This window comes from Theropithecus gelada, chromosome 7b, assembly GCF_003255815.1.
Source record: "Theropithecus gelada isolate Dixy chromosome 7b, Tgel_1.0, whole genome shotgun sequence".
In the NCBI taxonomy this organism is placed as follows: Eukaryota; Metazoa; Chordata; class Mammalia; order Primates; family Cercopithecidae; genus Theropithecus; species Theropithecus gelada.
Genome location: NC_037675.1, coordinates 93875769 through 93902898, shown reverse-complemented (window position 1 = coordinate 93902898; position 27130 = coordinate 93875769). Strand labels below are relative to the sequence as shown.

The 27130-nt window shown below is 44.8% G+C and overlaps 1 protein-coding gene across 3 annotated transcripts in view; it reads right to left on the bottom strand.

Annotated features, from left to right (window-relative positions):
- SLC24A4 (solute carrier family 24 member 4) overlaps positions 1 to 27130 on the bottom strand; it is a 173837-nt gene that overhangs the window by 8703 nt on the left and 138004 nt on the right. For all 3 annotated transcript variants that reach the window (XM_025392240.1, XM_025392238.1, XM_025392239.1), the window contains 2 exons: positions 4327 to 4493; positions 447 to 561 (listed from right to left, as the gene is read on the bottom strand). In XM_025392240.1, the coding sequence (XP_025248025.1) occupies positions 447 to 561; positions 4327 to 4493 (282 nt within the window). The remainder of the gene's footprint in view (positions 1 to 446; positions 562 to 4326; positions 4494 to 27130) is intronic.

Below are 27130 nucleotides of genomic sequence, written 5' to 3'. Positions count from 1 at the left end.
CCCAAAACAAAAACCACCAAACAAACCAAAACATTACACATGTTCTAGAGGTCAGAAGAAGAATGGGGAAGTTGTATATATAGGATGCCCATGCTTTGCCTTTCTTGGACCAGAATGTTTCTTGTTATTAGCTCATTTGCTGTATAAAGTTTGGGCTTGGCCTCTGTTCAATCTCACATTGACTGCTGACCTCAGAACATTTTTGCTTTTAAACAACCACTCTAGCAAAAGCTTCTAGATAGAGGGCTGGAGTTCATCTTGGTCACATTCTCTCCGTGGATGGAATCTAATAAATGATGCTTTCTAGATGTCACAGTTTTTCTCCATAGTAGGACTTGACAACTGCCAGTCATAAGAGCCACAACTTGGTCAACTATAAGTCAGGCAGGGATGAGGATGCAGCGGCCTGCACTGCATGACTGTGAGGGCTGGGGCATAATCCATACCTTGTCTCGCGACAATTAAGCTGGCCATGCAGTCTGGAACACTTGTCCCTGCTGCCAGGAAAGTAATGCCCATGATGACATCTGGGATCCCAAGTGTGTATCCAATAATAGTCACCTGCAGAATGGGGGTTGGAGACACGAACTCTCAAACAACAGTGTGTGGACTGAAGAAATATTCCTAGTATTGGAGACACTGTAAGCGTAGGAAATGGTGATTTTGGAATTACTGGGGCTGCCTCTTTTAAAAACAAAACAAAACAAAACAACACTGAACTACGAGGCTAAGAAGCCAAAAGACAGAAGGATGGAAGGAAGGAAGGTCTTGAGTGTGCACATACCATTCAGAGTGCTCAGGACCAGGGATGCCACATGAACCCTGCTTTACCCTGGACTCCATGCCCAGGCCCTCTGAGCCCTCTGACACTCAGGCTTCAGACAGGGAAGCAGATTCAAGTCCAGGGCCCTGGGGGCTGGTTTTGGCTCTGCCCTATCTGCGTGACTTTACAGAAGTCATTTCTTCTCTTTAGTCCTCAGTTTCTCCAACTGCACAAGTGTTCTGGGGAAATAGACAATCCATTTCCAAGGCCTCTCCCTTTTGATAGTGACATTCAAGAATCATTCTTCCAAAGCCTTGGGGGTGAGAGATGTATTAATAAAAGGTGGGGGTGTAGGGGATGGACAGGTGGGCCTTCACTGCTTGCTGGAGCCTTGCCAGGACATAGTGAAAGTAAGCGCAGGGTGCTCAGGCGGGTACGCCTTGCATAGGCAGAGATCAAGGCTACCATGGGCACTGCCTTCTTTACAGACTTTTACTGTCAAGGCCATTCTATTCCCCCAAACTGAGGCTATCTGAAGTTCAAACCCATAGGTAAGAGTGCCCCAGTAAAGTGGTTCCTGTGACCCCAGGACCCTGGTTTAAGAAACATGGGTGGGGTTTATACATCAAGGTGGTGTCTTGTCTCAGTGATAATTAGCAGAACTGATTTAATCACATGGTTGTTTTCTATAACTAGAGAAGAAATTCACATATTCATTAATTTGATCTTCCTGAGTCTCACACCCACTCAAATGTCATGAAATGCTTTTTTTTTTTTTTTTCACTTGTAATATTGTTTTGGGAATACACTTCAGTAAGAGAAATCACTGGATCCTTTCCTTAAAATCTGAAGATGAACTGGCCTTTAATTCTATTCAGAAAATTTAAAAATTGCAAATCCGACTCACTTAAGGCACAGTTTTCATTCTCTGATTGTCATCTTTTTCTAGGGAGGTTTTTTTTTTTTTTTTTTTTTTTTTTAAAAGGATCTTGCTCTGCTCCATAGCCCAGGCTGGAGTGCAGTGGATTGACCACGGCTCACTGTGGCCTCAACCTCTCAGGTTTAAGCAATCCTCCCATCTCAGCCTCCTGAGTAGCTGCAACTACAGGTGCATGCCACCACGCCTGGCTAATTTTTTAATTTTTTGTAGACACAGGGTCTCACTATGTTGCCCAGGTTGGTCTCGAACTCCTGGGCTCAAGTGATCCTCCTGCCTTGGCCTCCCAAAGTGCTGGGATTACAGGTGTGTAAGCCACCACACCCAGCCTCTAGGGAGTTTAGATAGTAACTAATTCCAACTCTTCTTCCTCATCCCTCATATGGAGTGGGCTATGGAGACTTTAATCTTCATCATGGAAGCATGGAAACAGCATTGCTGCATCTCATGGTGAAAATGGCTAATATTTACTGTTATGAGCAATCAGCCATGCTGCAAACTCAAATCACAATACCTGAACAAGACGAAGTAAGATTAGGTTGAAATTGGGTATAGTGTACGCAACACTAATTCAACACAAGAAAGGCACTATAAGAAATCACACTGCTTAGTGGCCAAACTGTGTATTATTCCGTGATGCTCATGATCATCCAACTGTTACCAGGTAATCACCCCTAATTGGCTGTTGGTTTCAATAAGTGGCTAACTACTGGATGCTTCTGACACGGTCTAACCAAACTGTTCTGGGCTGGGAGTAGTGTATGAAAGGGAGTAGTCAGGAGGGACATGAATGAGGTCCTGGGGGACTTGAATATTCAAGTGTTCCCATGTCCCGCATTCAGCTGAACCAAGGCCAAGGAGTTCCAAGTGTGTGTGTCTGGGGCTGGGGCAGATGCTGGGGTCCTGAAGGCTTGGAGTTGTTCTGCCCCTCCTGAGTTACATGACTTGTTTCATTGACTAAAACACAATCAGAGTCCATCGTGGGCTTTCTTTTGGGATACAGAACTCTAAGCGGGTACCAGGAGAAAGGGAGAAAGGGAGCAGGCTAGGGGCAGTGCCTTCCACCAGCTGGTGTCTTGGGGAGGCTCTGCCACAGGGACAGGAGGGCTGCTGCACGAGTAGGTGTAAGGACACTCACAGAGGCTGGGGCAGGTCTCTGATCAGCCTGAGGAAGCATCTGAGATGAGGGAGGCGGCCAAAGGGTAGGATTTCAGGAAAGCACAGGCAAAATGGCTCCCATACACTGTTCAGAATCCCAGTAATGCTCTGGGAGGGATGGGGGAAGGTGTGATTGGGTTGCGGGGAGGGAAGAGACAGGATTGGCCAAATGCCTAGAAAGTGCTGGGCTCTCTTTTCATTCTCCCAATGGCCTTGTGAGAGCAATGATCACCCCACTTCATAGAGGGAGTCGCCAGCTTCTGTGGTTTGCAAGAGGTAGGACTAGGATTCAGCACTGTTCTCATGTGATCCAGGATCCTTTGTTCCCCGCTAAACGACACGGTTTCTCTGGAGTTAAGGGAAAGGTGGCCCCTTGGCCAGCATGGAACATTTACTGGCCCTGCTGTCTCTCACATCAAGATTTCTTGCCTTCTCTGCTGCTGGTGTCAGGCATTAGGAGGAGAACAAAGGGACTTGATGCTAATTACTAGGGTGTAAGGGGCTGAGAGTGAGTTTCACAATCAACAGAACTGCAGCCATGCTGGAACTGCTTCCCTCTCTTTGCTCCTGGGAATGAGGAGGAGAAGTGGGGACCCCATTAGGTGGTACACAGAAAGTGGGGAGGGAGGCTCCTGTGTGACCTGACCCAGCCCAGCCCAGCTGATGAAAGGTTTATATGGGAACCTGTCCTGTGTGACCATAGGAGCTTATGAGGAGCCACACCAATGTCTCTCTGCCTGTAAAACTCCCATCCAATGAAATGTGAAAAGTCCAGTAGCAAACTGAGAGGCAGCTTACGGTAGTAGCTGAGATCATGGGCTTAGGAGATCAATACCTGGGTCCTAATCCTAACTCTAGCACTCACTAACTGTGTAACCTTGGGGAAATTACTCAATTTCTCTATGCCTCGATTTCCCCCATTTGTTAGACAGGGATAACACCCATCCCTTGGGGTTGTTATGAGGATAAGAAAGAGTTTATGTGAAGGACTTAAACCAGCATCCAGCACATCAGTGCAGGGAGGAGCATTCCTGGGCAGGAGCATGGAACAAGCTGCCTTGTGTTCAACCTCATCTCCCTTGACTCCAGTCTCCTTCCTTCACATTCCCTCAGGACCCTGGAAACCAAGGGGACTTGGTGATCATCCACCTGTCATACTGCTCTGCCTGTAACACCAGAGTGATTTAGGCTGCCTAAATTAGCACTGTGATTTAGGCTGCCTGTGTGAAGGTTGGTCTCCTTCCCTCACACTCAAAGGCAGGCACTGTGCTGTGTGTCTGCATCCCGGGTACCTGGCTCAGAGTCATGCACATCATCCAAACCCTTTTCTACTGAGAAATACGCTGTGGTCAGTGAGGCCAGTGACTTGCCCAAAGGTGGCATAGCAGTACCTGTGGTTAGCCTTGAACTCAGTTCCCCACCTCTCCCTGGCTGTGCACACTGTCCACCCCCTGCTCCCGCCACTTACCAGCCACACCATGATATAGGAGAACACAGCAATCCACAGCGTGGCGGTGATGAAGGTGACCATGAAGAACTTCTCCCAGCGGGGCTTGCTGCAGTTGGGAATGGTGACGCACAGGAGGAAGATGAGGGGCCAGGTGAACACCCACTTGACCTTGTCCCCTCTGGCCTCTGCAGGGGGAAGGAGCAGAGCGAGAAAGGAGGGGGAGAGAAACACACTGGGTAACACACCTGCCAGTCTACCTGTCGGTTTAGTCTTCAAGCTAAATAAGAGAATGCCACCGATGTGACTCTAGGCAACTAACCTTGCAGAATCACAGAACTCCATAATGTTACCCTGGAAGTGGCAAGACAATTTAGTAAGTGCTTGTTGCTTGAATAACTTAAGTCATTCAAAATCCTTCATTGGACAGGACAAGGAAAGTGAGGCCCAGAGTGGGAACAGACTCACTCAGAGGAGCTGGAATGGGGATGTAAGTTATGGTTGGGCTTTGGAATCAGACAGCCCTGGACTGGAAGCCAAAGGACCTTGAGAATCCCAACTCTACTTCCTCCTCTGACAGTAATAGCTTACACATAACAACAACGGGGCAGCAATAATCAACACATTCAGCATTTGCCATGTGCTGCGGGCACAGTGCTAAGTGCTTTGCATCTTATTGGTTTCTTCATGTGTTAAATGAGAAAGTTATCTCTTGGTTGTTGCAAGAATGATGTGACAGAGCGTACATAAAATACCCAGCACACGGGGCCTGACACACAGCAGGTGCTTTGGAAATCTCAGCTCCTTTGTCCCAAGGTCATGTAGTCAAGACTGGTGCAAGACTAAACGTGTGCCCTGGCTGGCAGTCCAGATCTCACTGGCTCCTACCAAGGGAATCCAGAAACAATTCAATGGAGGAAAAGAGGCCTCATAAGCCATTGAGTGTAAGCATAGTTTCCTTAATAAGCCACTGAATATAGGTGTGCACATGCAGGTTAAAAACTGGCCTGCTCGTCAATGAAATGGTGGAGGAAGGACTTCTGCAATTTTTATTTTTTATAGAAGCCTTGAGAACAACAGCAAAAAATTGTCAGAATCAACTTTTTCAGAGCTCTGGAATTAACCTAAGGTTTGCAGCAATCCAGGGAATGTCTATTTAAAAAAAAATCAGTTGGACCTTAGTAAGAACAGGGAACTCTGTGGAGTTTTAACTTTCCCTATTTTTACTCCTTCTTGCCAGGTCTGGAGTAGCCTTGAAATCTAGCAGCATGCAACCACATTGAAAAACAGCAGGCTAGCAGCCACCAGAGGAGGCAGAACAAGGTTGGAGGACCTCCCAAGTTCATTACCATAGAATTGTTATTATTTGACCTGTCTGATGCTTTCCTAGAAGACTCCACTTTCAAGGCTGCCTTTATTTTACCAGAATCTGAGCTTACCCAGCGTGAATAACTTTTTTCTTGGATGTGTTTGTCGAAAACAATTAGAGGCAATTATTAAATCATGTTGCTGGAAGTGGCAGATGACAGCTGGGACAAGTAATAGGTTAACCAAAAAGCATAAAAGGAAAAGCTGGGGAACGAGACATCCACAGTGGGCTTTGAAAAGCCCCTAGATATCTCTGGGAATCTAACAGACCATGAGCATGCACAGGGCTGTGCCCAGGGTTCTTCACATGCTCAGGAAAGACTCGAGACTGCTGTAAGCTTTCACCGCTGCCTAACTGAGGCTCTGTGCAAATAAGAAGGAAAGGCTACTGCAGAGTTGTGAACTACCTGCCCAAGTGTTGGAGGCATGCCCCAAAACACATAGAGTCCCTTGGCAAAGACTGAGAGAATGATTGGATCCAGGAACCTAGGGAAGTCTCTGTCTAATCATTAGCTGACCTCTAGGCTAACCTAGCAGAGACTTCAGTGGCCACACACAACAAAGAACATGAATTTTACACAATTAGTTTAGAAAAGTCACTAAACAAGCAATAATAATAAAGAGTAACAACCACAAACCCTAGAACAGGAGACAATCTCCTGTTCTCCAACCACAATGGAACAGAATTAGAAACCAATAACAGAAGGAAAACTGGAAAATTCACTAATACATGAGAAATGAAATAACACACTCCTAAATAAAGCATCAAAGAAGAAAGCACAAAAAAATTAGAAAATACTTTGAGATGAATCAAAAAAAGTAACATACTAAAACTTATGGGATATAGTGCAAACAGTACTTAGAGAGGAATGTATAGCTGTAAAATACCTATATTAAAAAAGGGAAAGATCTCAAATCAATGACCAAACCTTTCTCCTTAAGAAAAATAAAAGAAGAGCAGAAAATGAAGTCCAAAGAAAGCAGAGGGAAGGAACAGAAAATCAAGGTTAGAGTGAAAATACATGAAATAGAAAATAAAAAACAATACAAAGATTCAAAGAAATTGAAAGTTGCCTCTTTGAAAAGATCAATACAATTGACAAACCTTTAGCTAGACTGACCAAGAAAAAAAGAGAGAAGACTCACATTACCAAAATCAGGAACAAAACAAGGACATCACTATAAACATGACAGAAATAAAACAAACGATCACGGAATACTGCAAACAATTCTAACAGACAAAATTCTACAAAGGTACAAACTACCAAAACTGACCCAGAAAGGAACAGAAAATCTGAAGAGACTTAAAACAAGATTGAAACAGCAATTTAAAATTTTACTTAACAATTAAGATTGAAAGCTATTACAACCCTCCCCTCCCCACCTCACTGCAAAATCAGGAACAAGATGAAGATGTCTGCTCTTACTCCTTCAACATTGAACTAGAGATTATAGCCAAGAAAATTAGGCAAGAAAAATAAGTAAAAGTGATTCAGATTGGAAAGGAAGAAGTAAAACTATCCCTATTTGTAGATGACATGATCTTGCATATAGAAAACTCTAAGGAACCCATAAAAAACTATTAGAACTAATAAACAAGTTCAGCCAATTTGTAAGATATGTAATAAATACACAAAATTCAGTTGTGTTTTATATATTAACAATCCAAAAATAAAATTAAGAAAGCAATTCCACGTACAATGCCATCAAAAATTTTAAAGACCTAACATTTATGCAACAAAAGTAGTAGAGGATTTGTATGCTGAAAACTACCAAACATCGCTGGAAGAAATTAAAGAAGACCTAAATAAATGAGAAGAAATTCTGTTTATGAATTGGAAGGCTTAAAATGGTAAAGACGGTAATATTCCCCAAACTTATGTATACATTCAATGCAATCCCTATCAAAATCCCAGGTAGCTGAGCAGAAATTGACAAGCTGAGCCTAAAATTCATATGAAAACATAAGGAACCCCAAATAGCCAAAGCAATCTTGAAGAAAAAAATCAAAGCTGGGAAATTTACACACTGTGATTTTAAAACTTAGTACAAAGCTACAGTAATCAGGAGAGACTGCTACTGGAAGAATGAAATAAAATTCTGAGTCCAGAAATAAACCCAGATATTTAAGTGTTTATTTATGGACTCGACATTTACTGGCATAAGAATGGAATAAAATTTTGAAGCCAGAAATAAACCCAGGCATTTAATATCTTGATATTTGACAACAGTATCAAGACAATTCAATAGGAAAACAATAATCTTTTCAATAAATGATGCAGAGACAGCTGGATACCCATAGGCAAAAGAATGAAACTGGTGCTTTATCTTATACCATGCACAAAAATTAAATAAGAAAGGATTAAGACCTAAATATAAGAGCAACAACTATAAAACAACATGAGCACAACTCTTTATGGCCTTGGATTGGGCAATGATTTCTTAAATGACACCAAAATCACAAGCAACAAAAGAATAAGTAAATTATATTTTATCAAAATTAAAAACTTTTGTGATTCACAGAATACTATTAAGAAAGTGAGGCTGGGGCTGGGCGTAGTGGCTTATGTCTGTAATCTCAGCACTTTGGAAGGCCAAGATGGGCAGATCACCTGAGGTTGGGAGTTCAAGACCAGCCTGGCCAACATGGTGAAACCCTGTCTCTACTAAAAATACAAAAATTAGCCAGGTGTGGTGGTGCACACCTGTAATCCCAGCTACTTGGGAGGTTGAAGCAGGATAATCACTTGAACCCAGAAGGCAGAGGTCGTAGTGAGCTGAGATCACACCACTGCACTCCAGCCTGGGAGACAGAGCAAGGCTGTGTCAAGAAAGAAGAAAGAAAGAAAGAGAGAAAGAGAGAAAGGGAGGAAGGGAGGAAAGAAAGAGAAAAGCTGGGCACAGTGGCTCATGCCTATAATCCTGCACTTTGGGAGGCCAAGGCGGGAGGACTGGTTGAGGCCAGGAGTTCAAGACCAGCCTGGGCAACATAGTGAGACCTCATCTCTACAAAAATACAAAAACTAGCTGGGCATGATGGCCTTTTAGTCTCAGCTACTTGGGAGGCTGAGGTGGGAGGACTGCTCTAGCCTGGGAGTTAGAGGCTGCAGTGAGCTATGATTGCCATTGCACTGGGCAACAGAGTGTGGTGTTGTCTGGAAAAACAAAACAACAACAACAACAACGAAAAAAAGGAAAAGATAGACTGTGAAAATACTATCTATTAAACGGAAAAAACTTATTTTGCAAATAATATATCTGATAAGGGTCTATTGTACAAAATATATAAAGAACTCTTACTACTCGACAATTTAAAAAACCCAATTTTCTTAAAAAAGGCAAAGTGTTTGGACAGTTCTCCAAAGAAAATGGTCATTAGGAAAATGTAACTCAAGACGATTTCACAGCCACAAGTATTACTAGAATAAAAAAGATAAATAACAAGCATTGGTGAGGGTGTGGGAAAATAGGGACCTTCATACATTGCTGATAGGAATGTAAAATGGTTCAGCTGCTTTGGAAAACAGTCTGACAGTTTCTCAAAGAGTTTGACCCAGAAATTCTACTCCTAGTTCTACCCAAAAGGAATGAAAACATATGTCCACACAAAAACTTTTACTCAAATGTTCACAGCAGTATTATTTATAATAGCAAAAAATGAAAACAACCCAAATATTAACCAAGTGATGAATGGATAAACAAAATGTGGTATATAAATACAAAGGAATATTATTCAGCCATAAAAAGGAACACAGTACTGATACATGATACCACATGGACAAATCTTGTAAACACTACACAAAGTGAAAGAAGTCAGACACAAAAGGCCATATATTGTTAGATTCCATTTATATAAAATGTCAAGAATAGGAAATTCATAGAGACGGAAAGTAGATTAGTGGTTGCCAGGGGATAGAAGAGAAGAGGAACGGGCAATCATGCTTGTGGGACTATGAAAGTGGGATAATAAAAATATTCTAGAATTATATATTGGTGATGGCTGTGCAGCTCTGTGAATATAGCAAAAACCACGAATTACAGTTTATAAGGGTGAATTTTATGGCATATACATTATATCTCAATTTTAAAATTTGCAAAGTAGACTGGCACTAGCTGTGTTTGCTCTGTAATATTTGTGCTAGAATCTTCCTAAATCATTGAAAGTACTTTACTAAAAAAAAAAAAAATCAGCTGCTTATAATAATTAGCCAAGAGAATATGGTTAGCTTGAAATCAGCAAATCCATCGATCTCTTTCTAGATCTTTCTCTATATACACCTTTCTGTAGCTTACAGTCCCTGTACAAATGGCCAAAAGTTTTCCTGCCTTGATTGGTTTGTCCAAAATTCCAGGCTCTTCTCCTGTGAGTCCACATCCCAACTCATCTAGGTTGCTGAGGAAGGCCTAGAGCATTTCTAGAATTGACCGAAAACTCCATATGTAGAGGAAGAATTCACTTTGGGGAATTGTAACCCTGGACACTTCAGTACCCAGGAACGTCTTTGAGGGTATATACAAATGCCACAGCAGAAGGATAATGCTCTCATGTTCCCAGACACCAAATTGCATGAGGTGTTTGTCTTTTTCTTGCCTGGTATGGGTTTTGCATCGGTTTCAACATCCACCCCCATCTGGCCCCACCCAAGTGGCCAGTGTCATGGCCCACCATTGTTCCCTAAGAAACAATGCTTCAACCGACCCATTCTATTGCTGTGCTTTTCAATTGTTGGATGAGATCCAGGAGAGGATGGTGAAATCAATTTAGTGAAGGGCAACTAGCATTTTCTTTTTTTAAAAAAAGTAGAAAATAGAGTTCCTGTACATAGTGAGAGTTCAATATTATTCTGGGAAACTGGTTTCCTTTTTATATTTCCAGGTATGTGTATAAAATATTCCTGTAGGTCACGGTCATGGTGTGGAAACCTTCCATGGTGCTCATGCTGGTCTCTGTTCCATTGCTAGTGCTGTGTAATCCTCTCAACCCTCAGCCTTCCATCCATTTGGTCTCTCTTCAGCCTCCCCAATGTTCTGACTCTTCTGAAAAGCCGTTAACCCCACCAGCCCATGGTGACCTCTCCCATCTGTAAATTCTTTGCTTTTTAAGAATTTATGAATTATTGAAACTCTACCCAAGTTGACCCATAGCCTTACTGCTTGAATCTGCCATCTCTACCTCTCCTGGCTGGGTTGCAAACATAGCTGGTAACAGCTCCTGGTGCCTTCTGCACCAGTGTGGACCATACAATTAGCAGGAGGTGGTATTCTAACCGCCTGCTCTGCATAATTGGGTGTTTTGTTTACTGCCATGTTACCTAATTGTTCTGCATTTTGAAGCCCAGTGCTCAAAGACTGAAGACAAGGCAAGCAATGGTAAAGCTCTGGCATCTGATCTGGTTCAAATCCAGTTGACTAGCTCATCAGCTGTGGGTCACTGGGCCAGCAGTCCCCATGAAACTCATTTCCTTACTGTAAAATGGGGGGTGACAACAGTACACTGGGGACTTGGGAATATGATACTATTTGTCAATAGGAGGTCACAGAAGAGTCTCAGTAAATGGCACATCTTACCATTACTATCAGGGCCATATATCAATACAGACACAGTTTCAGATATAGGCTGGGTGCAGTGGCTCACACCTGTAATCCTAGTGCTTTGGGAGGCCGAGGCAGGTGGATTACTTGAGGTCAGGAGTTTGAGACCAGCCTGGCCAACTGGTGAAATCCCGTCTCTACTAAAAAAATATATATATATATGTAGGCCGGGTGTGGTGGCTCACGCCTGTAATCCCAACACTTTGGAAGGCCGAGGTGGGTGGATCACCTGAGGTTGGGAGTTTGAGACCAGCCTGACCCACAGGAAGAAACCCCATCTCTACTAAAAATACAGAATTAGCTGGGCTTGGTGGCGCATGCCTATAATCCCAGCTACTTGGGAAGGCTGAGGCAGGAGAATCGCTTGAACCTGGGAGGCAGAGGTTGTGGTGAGCCGAGATCGCGCCATTGCACTCTAGCCTGAGCAACAAGAGCAAAACTCCATCTCAAAAAAAAATATATATATATATACACACACACACACACATACATATACATATACATATACATATACACAAAAATTAGCCGGGCGTGGTGGCAGGTGCCTGTAATCCCAGCTACTTGGGAGGCTGAGGCAGGAGAATCTCTTGAACCCAGGAGGTGGAGGTTGCAGTGAGCCGAGATCACACCATTGCACTCCAGCCTGGGCGATAGAGCGAGACTCTGTCTCAAAAGAAAACAAGAACAAAACAAATATGGCATGGAGTTGTCAGCCCAAAGCTCTCAATGTCTGGCTTGGAAGAAAGTCACTTGTATGAGTTCTGAAGCTAGACTGGAAGCCCCTTGCAGGCAAGCGCCTGCTGGATTCTTGCACAGCTGTGGAAGACAGCAGAGCCCCCAACCCAGCCCCTGACCCATGGCAGAACTCAACACATATTAAATGCATGGGAGGCTACAAGGGCTCCCTCAGAATCAGGAAAAGATCATCTGAACATAACATGTTTTTAAAACCCCACATAATGAATGTGATCATCACCATTTGAAAGCTCATTAGCAGCAAGGAAGCTCCAAATATTATGCTGATAAAGTTAGATATTTCCTGAACTTATGCCAAGGGACCAGATGACCAGGAAACATGACTGGAATGGAAAAGTTAGAGAACCCAGTTGCACTCGATCAAGGTAAAGAGGCATGGACAGCCTTGAAAACTGTCCCAGGCTTTGATGGTGCCTACAGAGGTGCCTGGGTACCAGAGTCCTAATTCAGTAAGAATCCCAGGACACCTCTGGCAGAACCAGCCCAGCTCCCCTGATGAGGGGATATTTTCTCCCAGGCACGTTTGTGCTCCTGCCTGTGACTAGCCCAAGGGTAGTTCTAATCAGACTGAGTCAGTCAGAGCCTGTCCCTGAGGATGCTGAAATTGGAACCAATTTCAACATGTGCATGTGGCTAAAACTGTGAAATCAGGAGAGGAGAGGCAGAGGCAGCAGGTCTGAGGGGCAGGAGATGAATGAGGGACAGAGATGAGCATGGGGAGATAGGGGCTGTCCAATCACGTTTCCTGGTTCCAGTTGTCCTCAGACTCATCCACACCTCTGCCCTGGCTCCAGGAAACACCTCTGTATGTTTCTCATAAAGTCCCCTTTCCTACTGAAACCAAGATCTAGCTAATTTTTGATACTTGTAACCAGAGAGTCCTAAGCAATAGAGTTATGAAGACAGAAACAGCAGGGCAGCAGGGAGAGGCTTTTCAATCCGCGCTAGCCAAGAGCATCTCGCTCCTTGGTTTAATTCTGAGCTCATCATGCAACCTCCCGCCCCCGGATTCAGTCTCCCAAGCAGACTTGCCCACCAGGCTGGGCCTTGGCCTCCTCATCCTCCAAATGAGAGACTGAGACTAAACCAGTTGTTCTCAAAACCAACTGAACAGCCACATCACCTGGGGGGGCTTGTTCACACACAGATTTCTGAGTCCTAGCAACATCCTGAAGGTTCTGCTTTCAAGTCTTCAAGTCCTAAGTTCATGCTCAAATGCACACTTTTTGCCAAACCCACATCTAACGTGTTTTTAAATGCAGCCAGAATTTGTTTTAATCGGGTATGGTAAGACACAGAGGTATAGAAATGATGGTCATGGAAAAAAAAAAAAAAGGTTTTGTACTCACAAAAACTAGAAACAGGAGGCAAGGTGTGCCGCATGGGGCCACATGAGGAAGCACCAGTGCTGGTGAGAAGGCACAAGGAGTGAGAGGCAAGCGTGGGCAAAAGCCTTTATTGTGGCTTCCACGGGGCAAGGGAGGGTGAGTATGCAGCCTTAGAACTGAGTAACTTCTACAGGCTGGTGGGAATGTCAACTAGGACAATCACTACGGAAAACAGTGTGGAGATTCCTTAAAGAACAAAAAGTAGATCTACCATTTCATCCAGCAATCCCACTCCTGGGTATCTACTCAGAGGAAAAGAAGTCATTATATGAAAAAGCTACTTGCATGTTTATGGCAGCACAATTTGCAATTGCAAAAATGTGGAATCAGCCCAAATGCTCATCAATTAATGGGTGGATAAAGAAATTGTGGTGTATATATATACACACACACACATACACATATATATATGTATCTATATATGTGTATACATATATATATATGATGGAATACTACTCAGCCATAAAAAAAGAATGAATTAATGGCATTCACAGCAACCTGGATGGGATTGGGGACTATTATTCTAAGTGAAGTAACTCAGGAATGGAAACCAAACATCATATGTTCTCACTCATAAGTGGGAGCTAAGCTATGAGGATCCAAAGGCATAAGAATGATACAGTGGACTTTGGGGCCTCGGGGGGAAAGGGTGGGAAGGGGTGAGGGATAAAAGATGACAAATTGGGTTCAGTATATACTGCGTGGGTGATGGGTGCACCAAAATCTCACAAATCACTACTAAAGAACTTTCTCATGTAACCAAATACCACCTGTTCCCCCACAACTTATGGAAATGAAACATTTTTAAAAAGAGAACTGAATAACTTCAGGGAGCTCTGGGGCTGAACCTGGTTGTCTGTACCTTGCCCTGGGATGACTAAGGCAGAGAGGAATGTTGCCTCCTAGACTATAAGAGCCAGATGGAGGAGGCAGTTCAGAGTAGGGCTTTGGATTGATTGGTTTGCACATGAAATTCACGCTCCCAGCAGGCAGCCGTTTGCTATCTATAAGAACTGAAGGGCCCTGGGAAGGGCAGTTTCTCCCCAGGCAGGGAGGCCTCAGATACCAGAGCATCAAGAATATAGAAAAGACTTAGAGCATCAAGAATATAGAAAAGAACATAGACTTAAAACCTACTGTTAACTTCATAAAGTGACTTTCAGGTCTATACATCAGCCAACTGAGAGCTTTGCTAATGTGAATTGGTCTCTCAAGATTTTGGGCAATTGTAGGTCGTAGAGGCATTCATTGTTCTCATCTGGCTAGCATCCATTCCCCTTTAATGGTAACAGCATGCCAATTTTCCTTTAGGGAACCAACCCTCTATTCCACATTAAATTCATGTAGTTTAGACAGGGTGGACTCCCCTCCTTGATGTCTGGGTGGGTATGAGAGTCAAGTTGGCTAATCATGTATGCCATAATATTTAGTGTGTTCATTCCCCATGCTAGCAACTATTGTAGGTACTGGCACTCCGACACAGGACTTCTAGACCTCCTGGTATTATGGGGTTACATAGGCTCTGGGTTGGGTGTGTAATTAAACAAGGGTCAACCTTCAGAATTCTGCCAAGAATCACTACCTCTAATACCCATTGCCCTTTCCTCCTTACTAACAGAACTCTCTTTTCCTTGAGACCATAGGTTCCCAGCCAAAAATCTTAATATCCTAGGCTTCCTTGCAGGTAGGGGTGGCTATGGACAGTTCTGGACCATGAGATGCAAATTAAAGTCTACTTGGTGGAGCTTCCAGGAAAGTTATTCTCTTCTGGATAAGGAGAAGGAGGCCCAGTAGTATGAGGCTCCTGCCCTTTGTCCTCCTTGTGCCTGCCAGGAGTAGGGAGTCACTGGAGTTGCAGAAGCCAGTGGGCAACCTCGGGGACAAAAGCCACCAACTGAGTATGGACAACAGTAATGGGATACTGATGACAGAGCTGCGGGATTCCCTACTCTCAGGACTTCTTGTTACGTGAGAAAAATAAAATCCTTGAGTGTAAGGCTCTGTCACTTGAGTATTCTGTTACATGCAGCTGAATGCAATCCTTAACTTAAGAGACAGAGGCACCATCTGTGCATGGGGCTAACCCAGTGGGATGTAAGCTTAGATGGAGGAAAGCCGACACAGGGATAAAGCCAACCCAGGGGAAAGCAATGCTGAGATGGATGGTGTCTTGTCATTTCCTCTGAACCCTGGGTCCAGCCTTGCCAGAAAGCAGACTTTCTCAGGGAACCTGCCACCATGTGAACTTTTTGGCTTAAACCAGCCTGAATAGGGGTTCTTTAACATTAGGGGTCTGGACTAATTCATGTGTGAAATAATAGAGTTTTGGGAGCTGCAGAGGTGATGAGACAATGTCTACACTGATGGACATTCCTCCCTACACTATTGGGAACCCCTCCTGGCCCCCCACTTCCATCTCGTTGGGTGCAATATTGGAGTGAAATGTTCATCACAGACTCCGACTGACATGCAAACGTCAACAAGAGAAAGGAGGGCTGCCGTCATTTCTTTTACTAAGCTCTCAGATTTCTCTTTTGAAGTAGAAAATTACAATTTAATTATGTGAAAAAAAAGTCTTGAAACAAACTGTAACAAAACAGATGGCTAATCAGACTGGAGAAAAAAATTAAGAATAGATGCAGTTGCTGATGAAAAACCTCAAGCAAATTATTGTGGACAGTAAACGAATTCCATATTCCAATTAAGGGAGTGGCTAACCTGTGGTTCGCGGGGATGCATGCATCACTGGATGATGTAGAGTAGATTTGCATGGGCCTGGGAGCTCAGAGCACTTATATGACCTGGACAGCAGAGATTCCGAAGCAATGGTTCTCAAATTTGAGTGTAAGTCAGAATCCCCGGAAAGCCTGTTAGATCACCACACTCACAATGATTTGGCAAGACTAGAGGAGAAGGGAGTTCCAAGAATTTGTGTTTCTAACAAGTTCCCAGGTGCAGCTGATGCTAACAGTCCCAGGACCACACTTTGAGAACCACCACTCTAGAATAACTCCAGTTAAAAGCAATTGAGATATAATTAACATATCATAAAATTCACCCATTTAGAATGTGCAAGCAGGCAGGTTTTAGCATATTAGAAAGTTGTGTAACTATGACTATATAAGTCCAGAAGATTTTCATTGCCCCAGTGGAAACCCTGAGCCATTAGCGGTCATTCCCATTCCTCATCTCCTCCAGCCTCTGGTAACCACTAATTAATTTTTTGTCTCTATAGATTTATTTTGGGCATTCCATATAAATGGAATTGTAACATGTGGGCTTTTGTGTCTGGCTTTCACTGACTATATATTTCCTAGGCTCATCCATATTGTAGCATCTATCAGTACGCCATTCCTTTTTAGGGCTGAATAATATTCTATTACATGGATATACCACATTTCATTTATCCATTCTTCACTTAATGGATATTTGAATTGTTCTACTTTTTGGCAATTATGAATAATGCTGCTTTGAACTCTTGTGTATAAGTTTGTGTGTGGACATATATTTTCATCCCTCTTAAATACAGAACTAAGAGAGGAGTTGTTGGGTCATATGGTGACTCTATGTTTAACATTTTTTTTTTTTTTTGAGATGGAGTCTCGCTCTGTCACCCAGGCTGGAGTGCAGTGGCATGATCTCAGCTCACTGCAAGCTCCACCTCCCGGGTTCACGCCATTCTCCTGCCTCAGCCTCCCAAGTAGCTGGGACTACAGGTGCCCACCACCACGCCCAGATAATTTTTTTGTATTTTTAGTTGAGATGGGGTTTCACTGTGTTAGCCAGAATGGTCTTGATCTCCAGACCTCAGGAGCTGCCCGCCTCGGACTCCCAAAGTGTTGGGATTACAGGCGTGAGCCACCGTGCCCGGCCTACATTTAACTTTTTGAGGAATTGTCAGGCTGTTTTCCAAAGCAGCAGCACTATTTACATTTCCACCAGCAATGTATGAGGGCTCCAATTTTCCTATCTCCTCACCAATATTTGTTATTGTCTACCTTTTCTGGATTATCCCCATTCTAGTGGGTGTGAAATGGCATCTTATCATGATATCTCATTTAGATTTGCATTTCTCTAATGACTAATGATGTGAGCATCTTTGCATACCCTTATTAGCCATTTGTATAATCTGCTTTGGAGAAATGTCTATTCAAATCTTTTGTCCATTTTCAAACTGAATTGTCTTTTATTGTTGAGTTTTAAGTCACACACACACACACACACACACACACACACACTACATGATTTGCAAATTTTTCTCCCATTCTGTGGTTAGAAACTGTTGGCTAATGCAAAGTCATAAATATGTATACTTATGTTTTCCTCTAAGAGTTTTATATTTTTAGCTATTATATTTAGGTTTTTGTTTCATATCGAGTTAACTTTTGTATATGGTGAGCAGTAGGGGTCAGTCTTCTTTTCAGTGTGGTTATCCAGTTGTCCTAGCACCATTTGTTGAAAAGACTATTATTTCCCCTAGTGAACTGTCATTACCCTTGTCAAAAGCTAATTGGCCTGAAATGTAAAGGTGCATTTCAGGACTTCCATTTGTATTTCATTAATCTATATGTCTATCCTTATGCCAGTGCCAGACAATCTTGATTACTCTATCTTTGTAGTAAGTTTGAAGGCAGAAGTATGAATTCTCCAACTTTGTTCTTTTTAAAGACTGTTTTGGCTATTCTGGGTCCCCTGTATTTCCATATGAATTTTAGGATCAGCTTGTCAGTTTCTGCAAAAAAGTCAGCTGGGGTTTTGATAAGGATTGCATTAAATCTGATCGATCTGAGGACTATTATCATTTTTAAAACGTTAAGTCTTCTAACCCTTGAACACAGGACATCTTCCCATTTATTTGATTGTCTTTAATTTCTTTCTATGATGTTTTGTAATTCAGTATACAAGTCTTATACTGCTTTTGCTAAATTTACTCCTAAGTATTTTATTCCTTTAAATGCTATTGTAAATGGGATTGTTTAATATCATTTTCAGATTGTTAATGACTAAGGTGTTAAAATACAACTGAATTGTATATATTGATCTTGTATCCTGCATGTTTATTAACTCTAATAGTGTTATTTTTGTGTGGGTTCCTTAGGATTTTCTATACAGAAGATTATGTCATCCATGAATTCAGAAAGTTTTACTGCTTCCTTTCTCATCTGGGTGCCTGTTTCCTTTTCCTGCCTATTTGCCCTGGCTAGAGTCTTCAGCATATTGTTGAATAGAAGCGATGAGGCACTACGTTCAGCAGGGCTGGGGGATGATGGGTTTTGCTGCAGCATCAGCACACCCCGTAAACTTATTTTTAAAAGCCCCCCTTATAGCATAAGGAAGCTTGTGTGGGCTTCTGTGCTGGCCTGTGAAGATCCATTGGGTGGGCTTCTGTGCTGGCCTGTGAAGATCCATTGGGTGGGCTTCTGTGCTGGCCTGTGAAGATCTGTTGGGTGGGCTTCTGTGCTGGCATGTGAAGATCTTTTGCGTGGGCTTCTGTGCTGGCCTACGAAGATCCACTGGGTGGGCTTCTGTCGCTGGTATTCTGTTCAGGACCCTGATACATGGTCCTAGGCAGGCCTTTACCTTCTACTTCTCCTCCCAGCACATGCGGCACTGCACTGGCCTGGCTGGAGGGGCAACATGGAGTGAATTTCTAGGGCAAGTGCCCTGGATGGTTCTGTTTGGTCGACACTGTCCCTTGAGCAAGTCACTGCCCCTCTCTGTCCCTCAGCTTCCCACCTTGGAATATAAGAAAACTAGTCTAAAAATTCCCAAGACCCACTTTTAACTCTTGTTTTGCTCCTGATCTTAGGGGAAAGATTTTAGTCTTTCGCCAGTAAGTATGATGTTAGCTTTGGGGTTTTTGTTGAGGCCATTAGTCAGGTTGATGAAGTTTCCTTCTATTCCTAAATTTGTGAGTGTTTTTTCGTCAACAAAATGTGTTGGATTTTGTCAAGTGCTTTTTCTGTGTCTATTGGGATGATCATGTGCTTTTATCCTTTACTCTAACAATGTAGTATATATCACATTAATTGGTCTTTGTATGTTGAACCAACCTTGCATTCTTGCAATAAATCCCACTTGGTGAATTCCATTTTATAAGAAGGAAAACCAAGTCCCATGAAGGTTAATGAACTACCCAAAATCCCACATAAGATTAATGGCAGAGCCACAAACAGACCCTGCTGCCTCAGTCAGGGGCCTCTGTGCTGGCCTTTGTGGGGAGGGAGAGAGATGTAGGTGGATGTCGGAGTACCATCAAGACTGTATTATGAATGACCACCTCACCATTGACCAACATTTGTGTTGTGCCTCACATCTTAGAGGTTGTTTTCACAAATACTCTCTTTGTTCCTCATATGAGCATTGGCAGGTATTTTTCCTATTTCACAGGTAAATAAACTAAAGTTTGGTGAAATTCAGTGACTAACTGAAGCATCATAGACAATGGGAGATAGTACCAGGTCTCGAATGCAGGTCTTCAGAGTCTAAATCCTGGGTCCTCTGTACCGTACAGCTTGTTTGCCCTCTGAACTTTATGATTTCAGGGCCCATGGAAGTTCCTCTGCTACTTACCACTGGGCAGGTGTCAACTTTCAGATTAAAGCCCCATACTTTTAGCTCATAGATTTGATCTAAACAGAAAAATCCTCCTATGGTTATGTGAACCACTGAAGTTTTTCCAGTCTCTTCTTCCTTGGGGTGAATAAGCTTTAGAATCAGTAATTTTTGGTATTTTTATTATTTTTTTGTACCATTAAATTTAGATTTATTAAATTGGTTGCCTTTTAAAGGGTACTGCAGCTTTGTGGTAAACAGTAAGCTAGGTACCCAGGTTCAAATCCCAGCTCTGACATATGCCAGCATTAGGATGCTTAGGAAAGCACTTAGTCTCTCTGTATCTCAGTTTTCTCATCCATAAAATAGGGATAACAAGAATCTCCACCCCACTCTGCTACTGTGAGATTGAAAATGAGCCAACAAACATGAAGTGTTTAGAATAGTGCTTGGTGCAGAGTCAGCACTCTGATTCTAGCTACTGCTGATATTAACCTTGTTAACTTCCGCTTGCTGAGTACCTATTACTGTCAGCACTGGGTTAAGTTGTTTTACAGAGACTAGAAAAACTCAGAGAGGTCAGGTAACTTGTCCAAGGTCACACAGCTAGAAGTGGCAGACTCAGGACTCAATTCTATGGGTGTCCAATGCTAAGGCCTCTTAGCAACACTGTCCTACCTCCTGCAGGGCAGGTTTTGATGACCCTCAGGGCATTAGAGGGGCAAAGACAAGCCCAGGAGAAAGCAGAAGAGGTCAAGTCCTGCTGTTGAACTGAGCTGTCACACTGAGGTTTGTGGGGAAGGGGAAGAAAGAAAGGGATGATGTGAGGGAAAACATCAGGTATCAGCAAAGTCAGAGGCAGGCCCAGCTGAGTGTCACACACAGGTGTAGGCTGTCTGGGCTGGGGGTGGTGCAGAGATACCAAAGGCCCAGGAAGAGACACCTCCCTGGCAGCACTGCATAAAGGCCTGGAGAGCTCTCAGGGGTTGTGGGGGGCCTTCCCAGGGGAGGCAGCCTTGGCTGTCCCTCTCACACAGGCACAGTCAAGTGACACGGGAACCCTGTGTATGCCTCCTCATTGAAGCAGCTGCCCTCATGGGGAGGGAAGGAGCGGAGCTACAGACCAGGCTCTGTCAGTCAAGGGAGAAGCCAGGCCCAGAGTTCCCTCAGCTGGTGCCGATCCCAGGGACCCCATCCCAGGGACCCTCAGCCCAGCACTGCAGACACTCCCACAGCCCCCACTCTGAGGCTCTGTGGCTGCTTCAGAATTGGATGTAAATGGGTCCCAGAGCTGGAAGGATGTCAGGGTTGGTGCACAAGCTCCCTCATTCTAAAGATGACCTGAAGGTTAAGGCCCGCTTGGCATCTCACTGTAGGGATCTCAAGGCTTCTGACAAAGTTGTCCTGTCCCATCACTCTTGACCGTGTGGCAGCAGGGGGGCCGTTAATCTCTCCGGGCCTCCACGTCCTCACCTGTGAGACAGTGATAACTGTCCCTGCCCACCCACTTCAAGGACTCCTGGACAGATGAAAGAAATGCAAAAAGCACCAAGCATACTGCCCTGCCTCTGAAGGCCTCACCTTGAATTTGGAGGCCCTGGGCAGCATTAAATTGAGGCTGCATCAGAGAGACACCAACAGAATCAGGGAACACGGTATTGGTACTCCACCCTGCTGGCAAGCCTTCCCTGCTAAGCCTTCAGGAAAACCACCAATGGCAGGGTGAAGCCGTCCGGGTTCCCTGTATTTGCACACCACACAGCCCCGGCAGCCAGCCTCCTCCCTCCCTTTCCTTCCGGCTGCCCCGTGCATTCCAGCGCAGACGCTCCAACTCAGGACTCGGCCCTCTTGGCCAAAGTCAACAAAGGAAGCAGTCAGAGAACAGCTCCTTGGGGTCTGGCAGACCTGGGGTGCCAACCCTGATCGTGGTACCTATTCACCTTTGGGAGGCTTCTTGAGGCCCAGTTTTCTCATCTGGGAAATGGGAATACCATAAATACCAGCTACCCAGCAGGGCTGTCATGGACACTCTAAGTACTGAATAGAAGATGCCAGGCATGGTGTTGGGGCCAGAGCAGGTGCTTGCTGGGGGACACTGCTGTGTAGCTGTTGGGTGGGGCCTTGCCCTTCTTTGCTTCCCCCAGGAGGGGCTCTAAAAACTGCACAGGTTTCTTGGCGACTCTTGGGTCTGGTCCATGTGAAGACATCATTAAGATGGCTTCACTGCTTTTCTTCAGCTTCACTACAATGCCCGTGTAAGGGGACATGTGGAGCGTGACATCCTTGGCAGCCCCCATCTTCCAGCCTCCTTCCAGTGTATCTGCAGAGGCTGGAAAGCTAAAGGTGACATCTCCCAGAAGTTTAAGTTCTGGATTCAAATTAGGTCTCTGATTTGAAAAGCAGAATTGCGGTGAGGCTGGACCGACCACCTTCCTGCTACTGTCCAGCAGGGCTGGGGGATGCTAGGTTTTGCTGTAGCATCAGCACACCCCTGTAAACTTATTTTTAAAAGTTCCCCTTTTAGCAGAAGGAGGCTTGTGTGGGCTTCTGTTGCTGGCATGTGAAGATCTGTTGGGTGGGCTTTTGTTGCTGGCATTCTTGTTCAGGACCCTGACACGTGGTCCTGGGCAGGCCTTTAGCTCCCCACTCCCAGCATGTACTATATTGGCCTGGCTGGAGGGGTGGCATGGAGTGGATTTCCAGGGCAGGTGGCCTGGATGCCTGGTTCTGTCTGGTCAAGACTGTCCCTTGGGCAAGCTGCTGGTCCTCTCCAGTTCTCAGTTTCCCACTTTGGAATATAAGAAGGCCAGTCTAAAAATTCCCAAGATCCCTGTAGTATTCAGAGACTGTTTACTGCTAACCAAAGAAAACTTAAAAGAACATTGCTTTCATTTCGATAAAAAATACTGAGCTTTCTTTTCTACGATGCTCTATTTGGTCTTTTAAAAAAACCCACTCATAGCCAAAAAGTAGAAACCACTGAAATGCCCATCAACTGATGAATGGATAAAATGTGGCATTCATTATCCATACATTGGAATATTTAGCCATAAAAAGGAATAAAGTACCAACACATATTACAACGTGGATGGACCTTGAAAACATCATGTTAGGTGAAGGAAGCCAGTCACAAAAGGCCACATATTGCATGATCCTCTTTATATGAAATATTGAGAAACGATAAGTCCAAAGACATAAGAAGTTGGTTAGTGGTTGCTAGGGGGTCGGGGGAGGTGGCAAGGGCAGTTATGGGTAAGGGGTACCTTTTGGAGTGGTGGAAATGTTCTAAAACTGATGTCGATGATAATGATGATTCCACAATTTTCTGAATATACTAAAAGCCGCTGAATTGTATACTTTAAAGGTATGAATATTATGGTAAGTGAAAAAGACTTGTCATATGAAAAAATAAGGACACTTAGCTAGGTTTCGTTCTAATTTGTCTGAGAACTGATACCTCTGCATGCAGAGTGACTGAGAAGGAAGCTCCTTTAAAATTCTGACCTTGACTTATGAGACAGTCAACTGAATGTGCAATTTCTCTGGTGGCTTCCGAGACCAAGGTAAGAACAAAATCATTTTCACTATAAAGTGCTGTGTGTCTCTGGGGCCCTGGAACAGACGAGAACTGTGTGTGGAACTGCACATGTAAATGAGCTCACAGCATCTCCAGTTCCTGCACTGCTTTCACCAATGTGCTTCAGACGCTAAGAGGAAAGGACAGGAAGGCGGAGTGTTAGAGAGTTCCGTTTCTTCAGTGCCGCCTTCTGAGCTTAAAAGGACCACACAGACCTCTCTCCTCCCAACCAGTGGAGCCCTCTCAAGAGCTATTTAGAACTGAAGAAGATAGGGGGTGGATGGGGAGAAAAGCTCTAAAAGCTTCCTGAAATCTTCCGATTGCCTGTTCTGGGTTTTGCTATAATAACAGAAGAGAAGGCTGGGTGGTATCATCCAAGCCCTGAGGACAGCATGCGAGATCCCAAAGGCCCTTAATTCAACCCAATTCAACACGGTTTACTCAACACCACACAAATTACTTGGCACCCTGCCCACACACTAGAAGACACTAGCAGCCCAGACAGAGGCAACCAATTCCCTTACGAGCTCCCAAGAAAAGAGCAGCAAAGAGTCCCTTGGTTGCGTGATAGTGTTGTCCCCTAAGCACATCTGGGGTCTGGGGTCAGAAGGCCATTGTGTAAATCCCAGCTCTGCCCCTTCTTCCTGTATGACCCTGGGCAACTCAGCCTCTCTGTGCCTCAGTTTCTTCACCTGTGAAATGGGAACAATAACATTATCCACCTCCCTAGGGTTTTAATGGGTTTAATGACTTAATATATATAAAGTACCCTGTCTCGGCTGGGCTTGGTGGCTCATGCCTGTAATCGCAGCATTTTGGGAGGCTGAGGTGGGTGGATCACTTGAGGTCAGGAGTTTGAGACTAGCCTGGCCAACATGGTGAAACCCTATCTCTACTAAAAATACAAACATTAGCCAGGTGTGGTGGTGTGCGTCTGTAATCCCAACTACTCGGGAGGCTGAGGCGGAAGAATCACTTCAACCCGGGAAGTGGAGGTTGCAGCGAGCTGAGACTGCGCCACTGCACTCCAGCCTGGAAGACAGGGCGAGAGTCCATCTCAAAAATAAATAACTAAATAACTAAATGCAAAATAAAGCACCCTGTCTGGCCCAGGGTAAGCACTTAGTGCATTTTACCTCCTGTTACTCTTCTAAGAACTTCCAAGGGTCTGGACTTTTGTGAAACACACACTTATCCCGTGGTTTCTTCACGGAGAGGAGCCAAATTGCACTGTAGGCCGAGAGTACATCTCTAAGGCCATGTGCTGGCTTCATGACAGCTCTGGGCTGGTGGTTTGGGACTCTGCTTCTGGATGGACCCGATCTTGAGGGTATTCACAGCTTGGGAAGCACAGAGTGGAAAAGCGGCTCCCTACACAATGGCTGTGTGACTCGGGAAGCTGCACAGCCTCTCTGAGCCTCAGTTTCCACCTCTATGAATGAGGATAATATTCCTCCCTCACAAAGCAACTGTGAAGATTAAGTGAAAGTGCCCAGAATGAAGAGGCAGTACTCAGTGGATAGTGTCTGGTGCTCAGGGTAGAAACCCGGCTCATTGCACCCACAGAGCTGCTGGGTGACCATGGGCAATCACTTACCGCTCTGTGCTTCCCCTTCCTTCTCCGTAAAGTGGAGATAATAAGCATCCCTACCTCGTTCTGTGGCAAGCCATGAATGACGGGATACATGTAAAGCTCTTAGAACAGGGCATGGCACACAGACGTCCCGTGAGATCCTGCCATGAACTGAATCATTCCTCCCCTATTCACCTCCAAATTCATATGTTGCATCCCTACCCTGTTCTGTGGCAAGCCACGAATGAGGGGATACATGTAAAGCTCTTAGAACAGGGCATGGCACACAGACGTCCTGTGAGATACTGCCATGAACTGAATCATTCCTCCCCTACTCGCTTCCAAATTCATATGTTGCAGTCCTAACTCCCAATATGACTGTATTTGAAGATACAGCTTTTAGGAGGTAATTAAGGTCCTAAGAGTGGGGTCCTAATTCAACAGTGGCCTCAGAAGAAGAGGAAGAGAGAGATCTCTCTCCACATGCATGCACCAAACAAACAAACAAACAAGGCCACGTGAACAAAATGGCAGCTGTCTGCAAGTCAGGAAGAGGGACACAGAACCCAACCATGCTGGCACCCTGATCTCGGATTTGCAGCCTCTAGAAATGTGAGAAAATACATTTCCGTTGTTTAAGCTGCTTTGTCGGTGGCATTCTGTTAGGACAGCCCGAGCTGACTAATATAAGAATTACAGAGCATAGAAGAATTCCCCATTTCCTGCTTAGTGCCTGACATATGGCAAGTCCCCAGTAGCTGTTTGTTGACTGCTATAACAAAAGTGGCCACAAAGGCCAGCGTCCTGGTAAGAACAATGTGATTTCCTTACCCTTATGGGGGCAAGAGGGAGCCCTGTTCGCGGGCCAGGGTGCAGCCTCAGCAGGCTTGCAAGATCCCCCAGACTATGTGCCAGAACAAGCAGACAAGCTGTACCAGGAGCCTTTCCCAGCTGGGCTGCAGCTCAGGGTCATTGCTGACCATTTCACGGCGGCGCCAGCACTGCAGACCACGGTTTCCATGGGAGAAACCTCCTCTTCCTCTTTTTCTCCCCACCCACACCCACCCCTGGGAGGCCTAATTACCAGCCTCTGTGGTCTAAAGTGGGAAGAGTTTGCCTATATTGGGTGTCCACCTGTACATCCACTATCAGGCCAGGTGGGCACCAAAGCCAGGTCCCACTGATGCTGTTGGCCTCTACCCTGGCAATCCCAGCAACCCCTCATCTGGGGCGCGCGAGGAGGGAGCAGGCTGTGGCCTCCCACCTCCCCACTTATCAGCTGTATGCTAGGGGCGGAGACAACGTATACAGCACTTCGTGTGGTCATCTGCTCAGATTTGCTCTGCAAGCCTGGAAGCTCCCAGAGGGCAGGGACCATGGCTGTCCTCTTCCTACCGGATCCCCAAAGCCCAGGATAGAGCCTGGGCCCCAACTATTTACTGACTGAGAGGATCATCTTGTCTGCAAACTGCCTGAAGCTCAGACCTAGGACATAATAGGTGCTTGGTACACGGTAATTCCCGCGCCTTGAGCCCTGGAATGACCGATCGTCCCAGGCCCCCAGGGATTCTGGAACCTATGATCTTTCTAGAACCCCGTAGTCCCAAAAGGAGAGGTTAACAGAAGCCACATGGTTAAAGCACACTAGGATTCACACTAACATTTGCTGAGCACCTACTGTGTGCCAGACATGGTGCACAGTTGACTAAAGTATCTGATTTGCTACTCAGATCAACCCTGGGAGGTAGATGCCATCACCCGCCACTTTGTGGATGAGGAATGGAGGTTTAGGGAGGTGAAGGAGCTTGCCCAGACTCACCCTGCTGGTGAGTGGCAGAACTGAGATTTGAACCCCGGACTGCTGGACTCCACAGCTGGACTCCCAGCTTGTCCTTCGCAACACACAAGAGCTGCACATCGGCACGAGGCTAGACTCATTCCTTGACACCCAAAGCTATGCTGGTTCTGAGCTCCCCACCAGGGTGGCTTCTCCCTCTTCCGGTGGCCCCTGGCCCT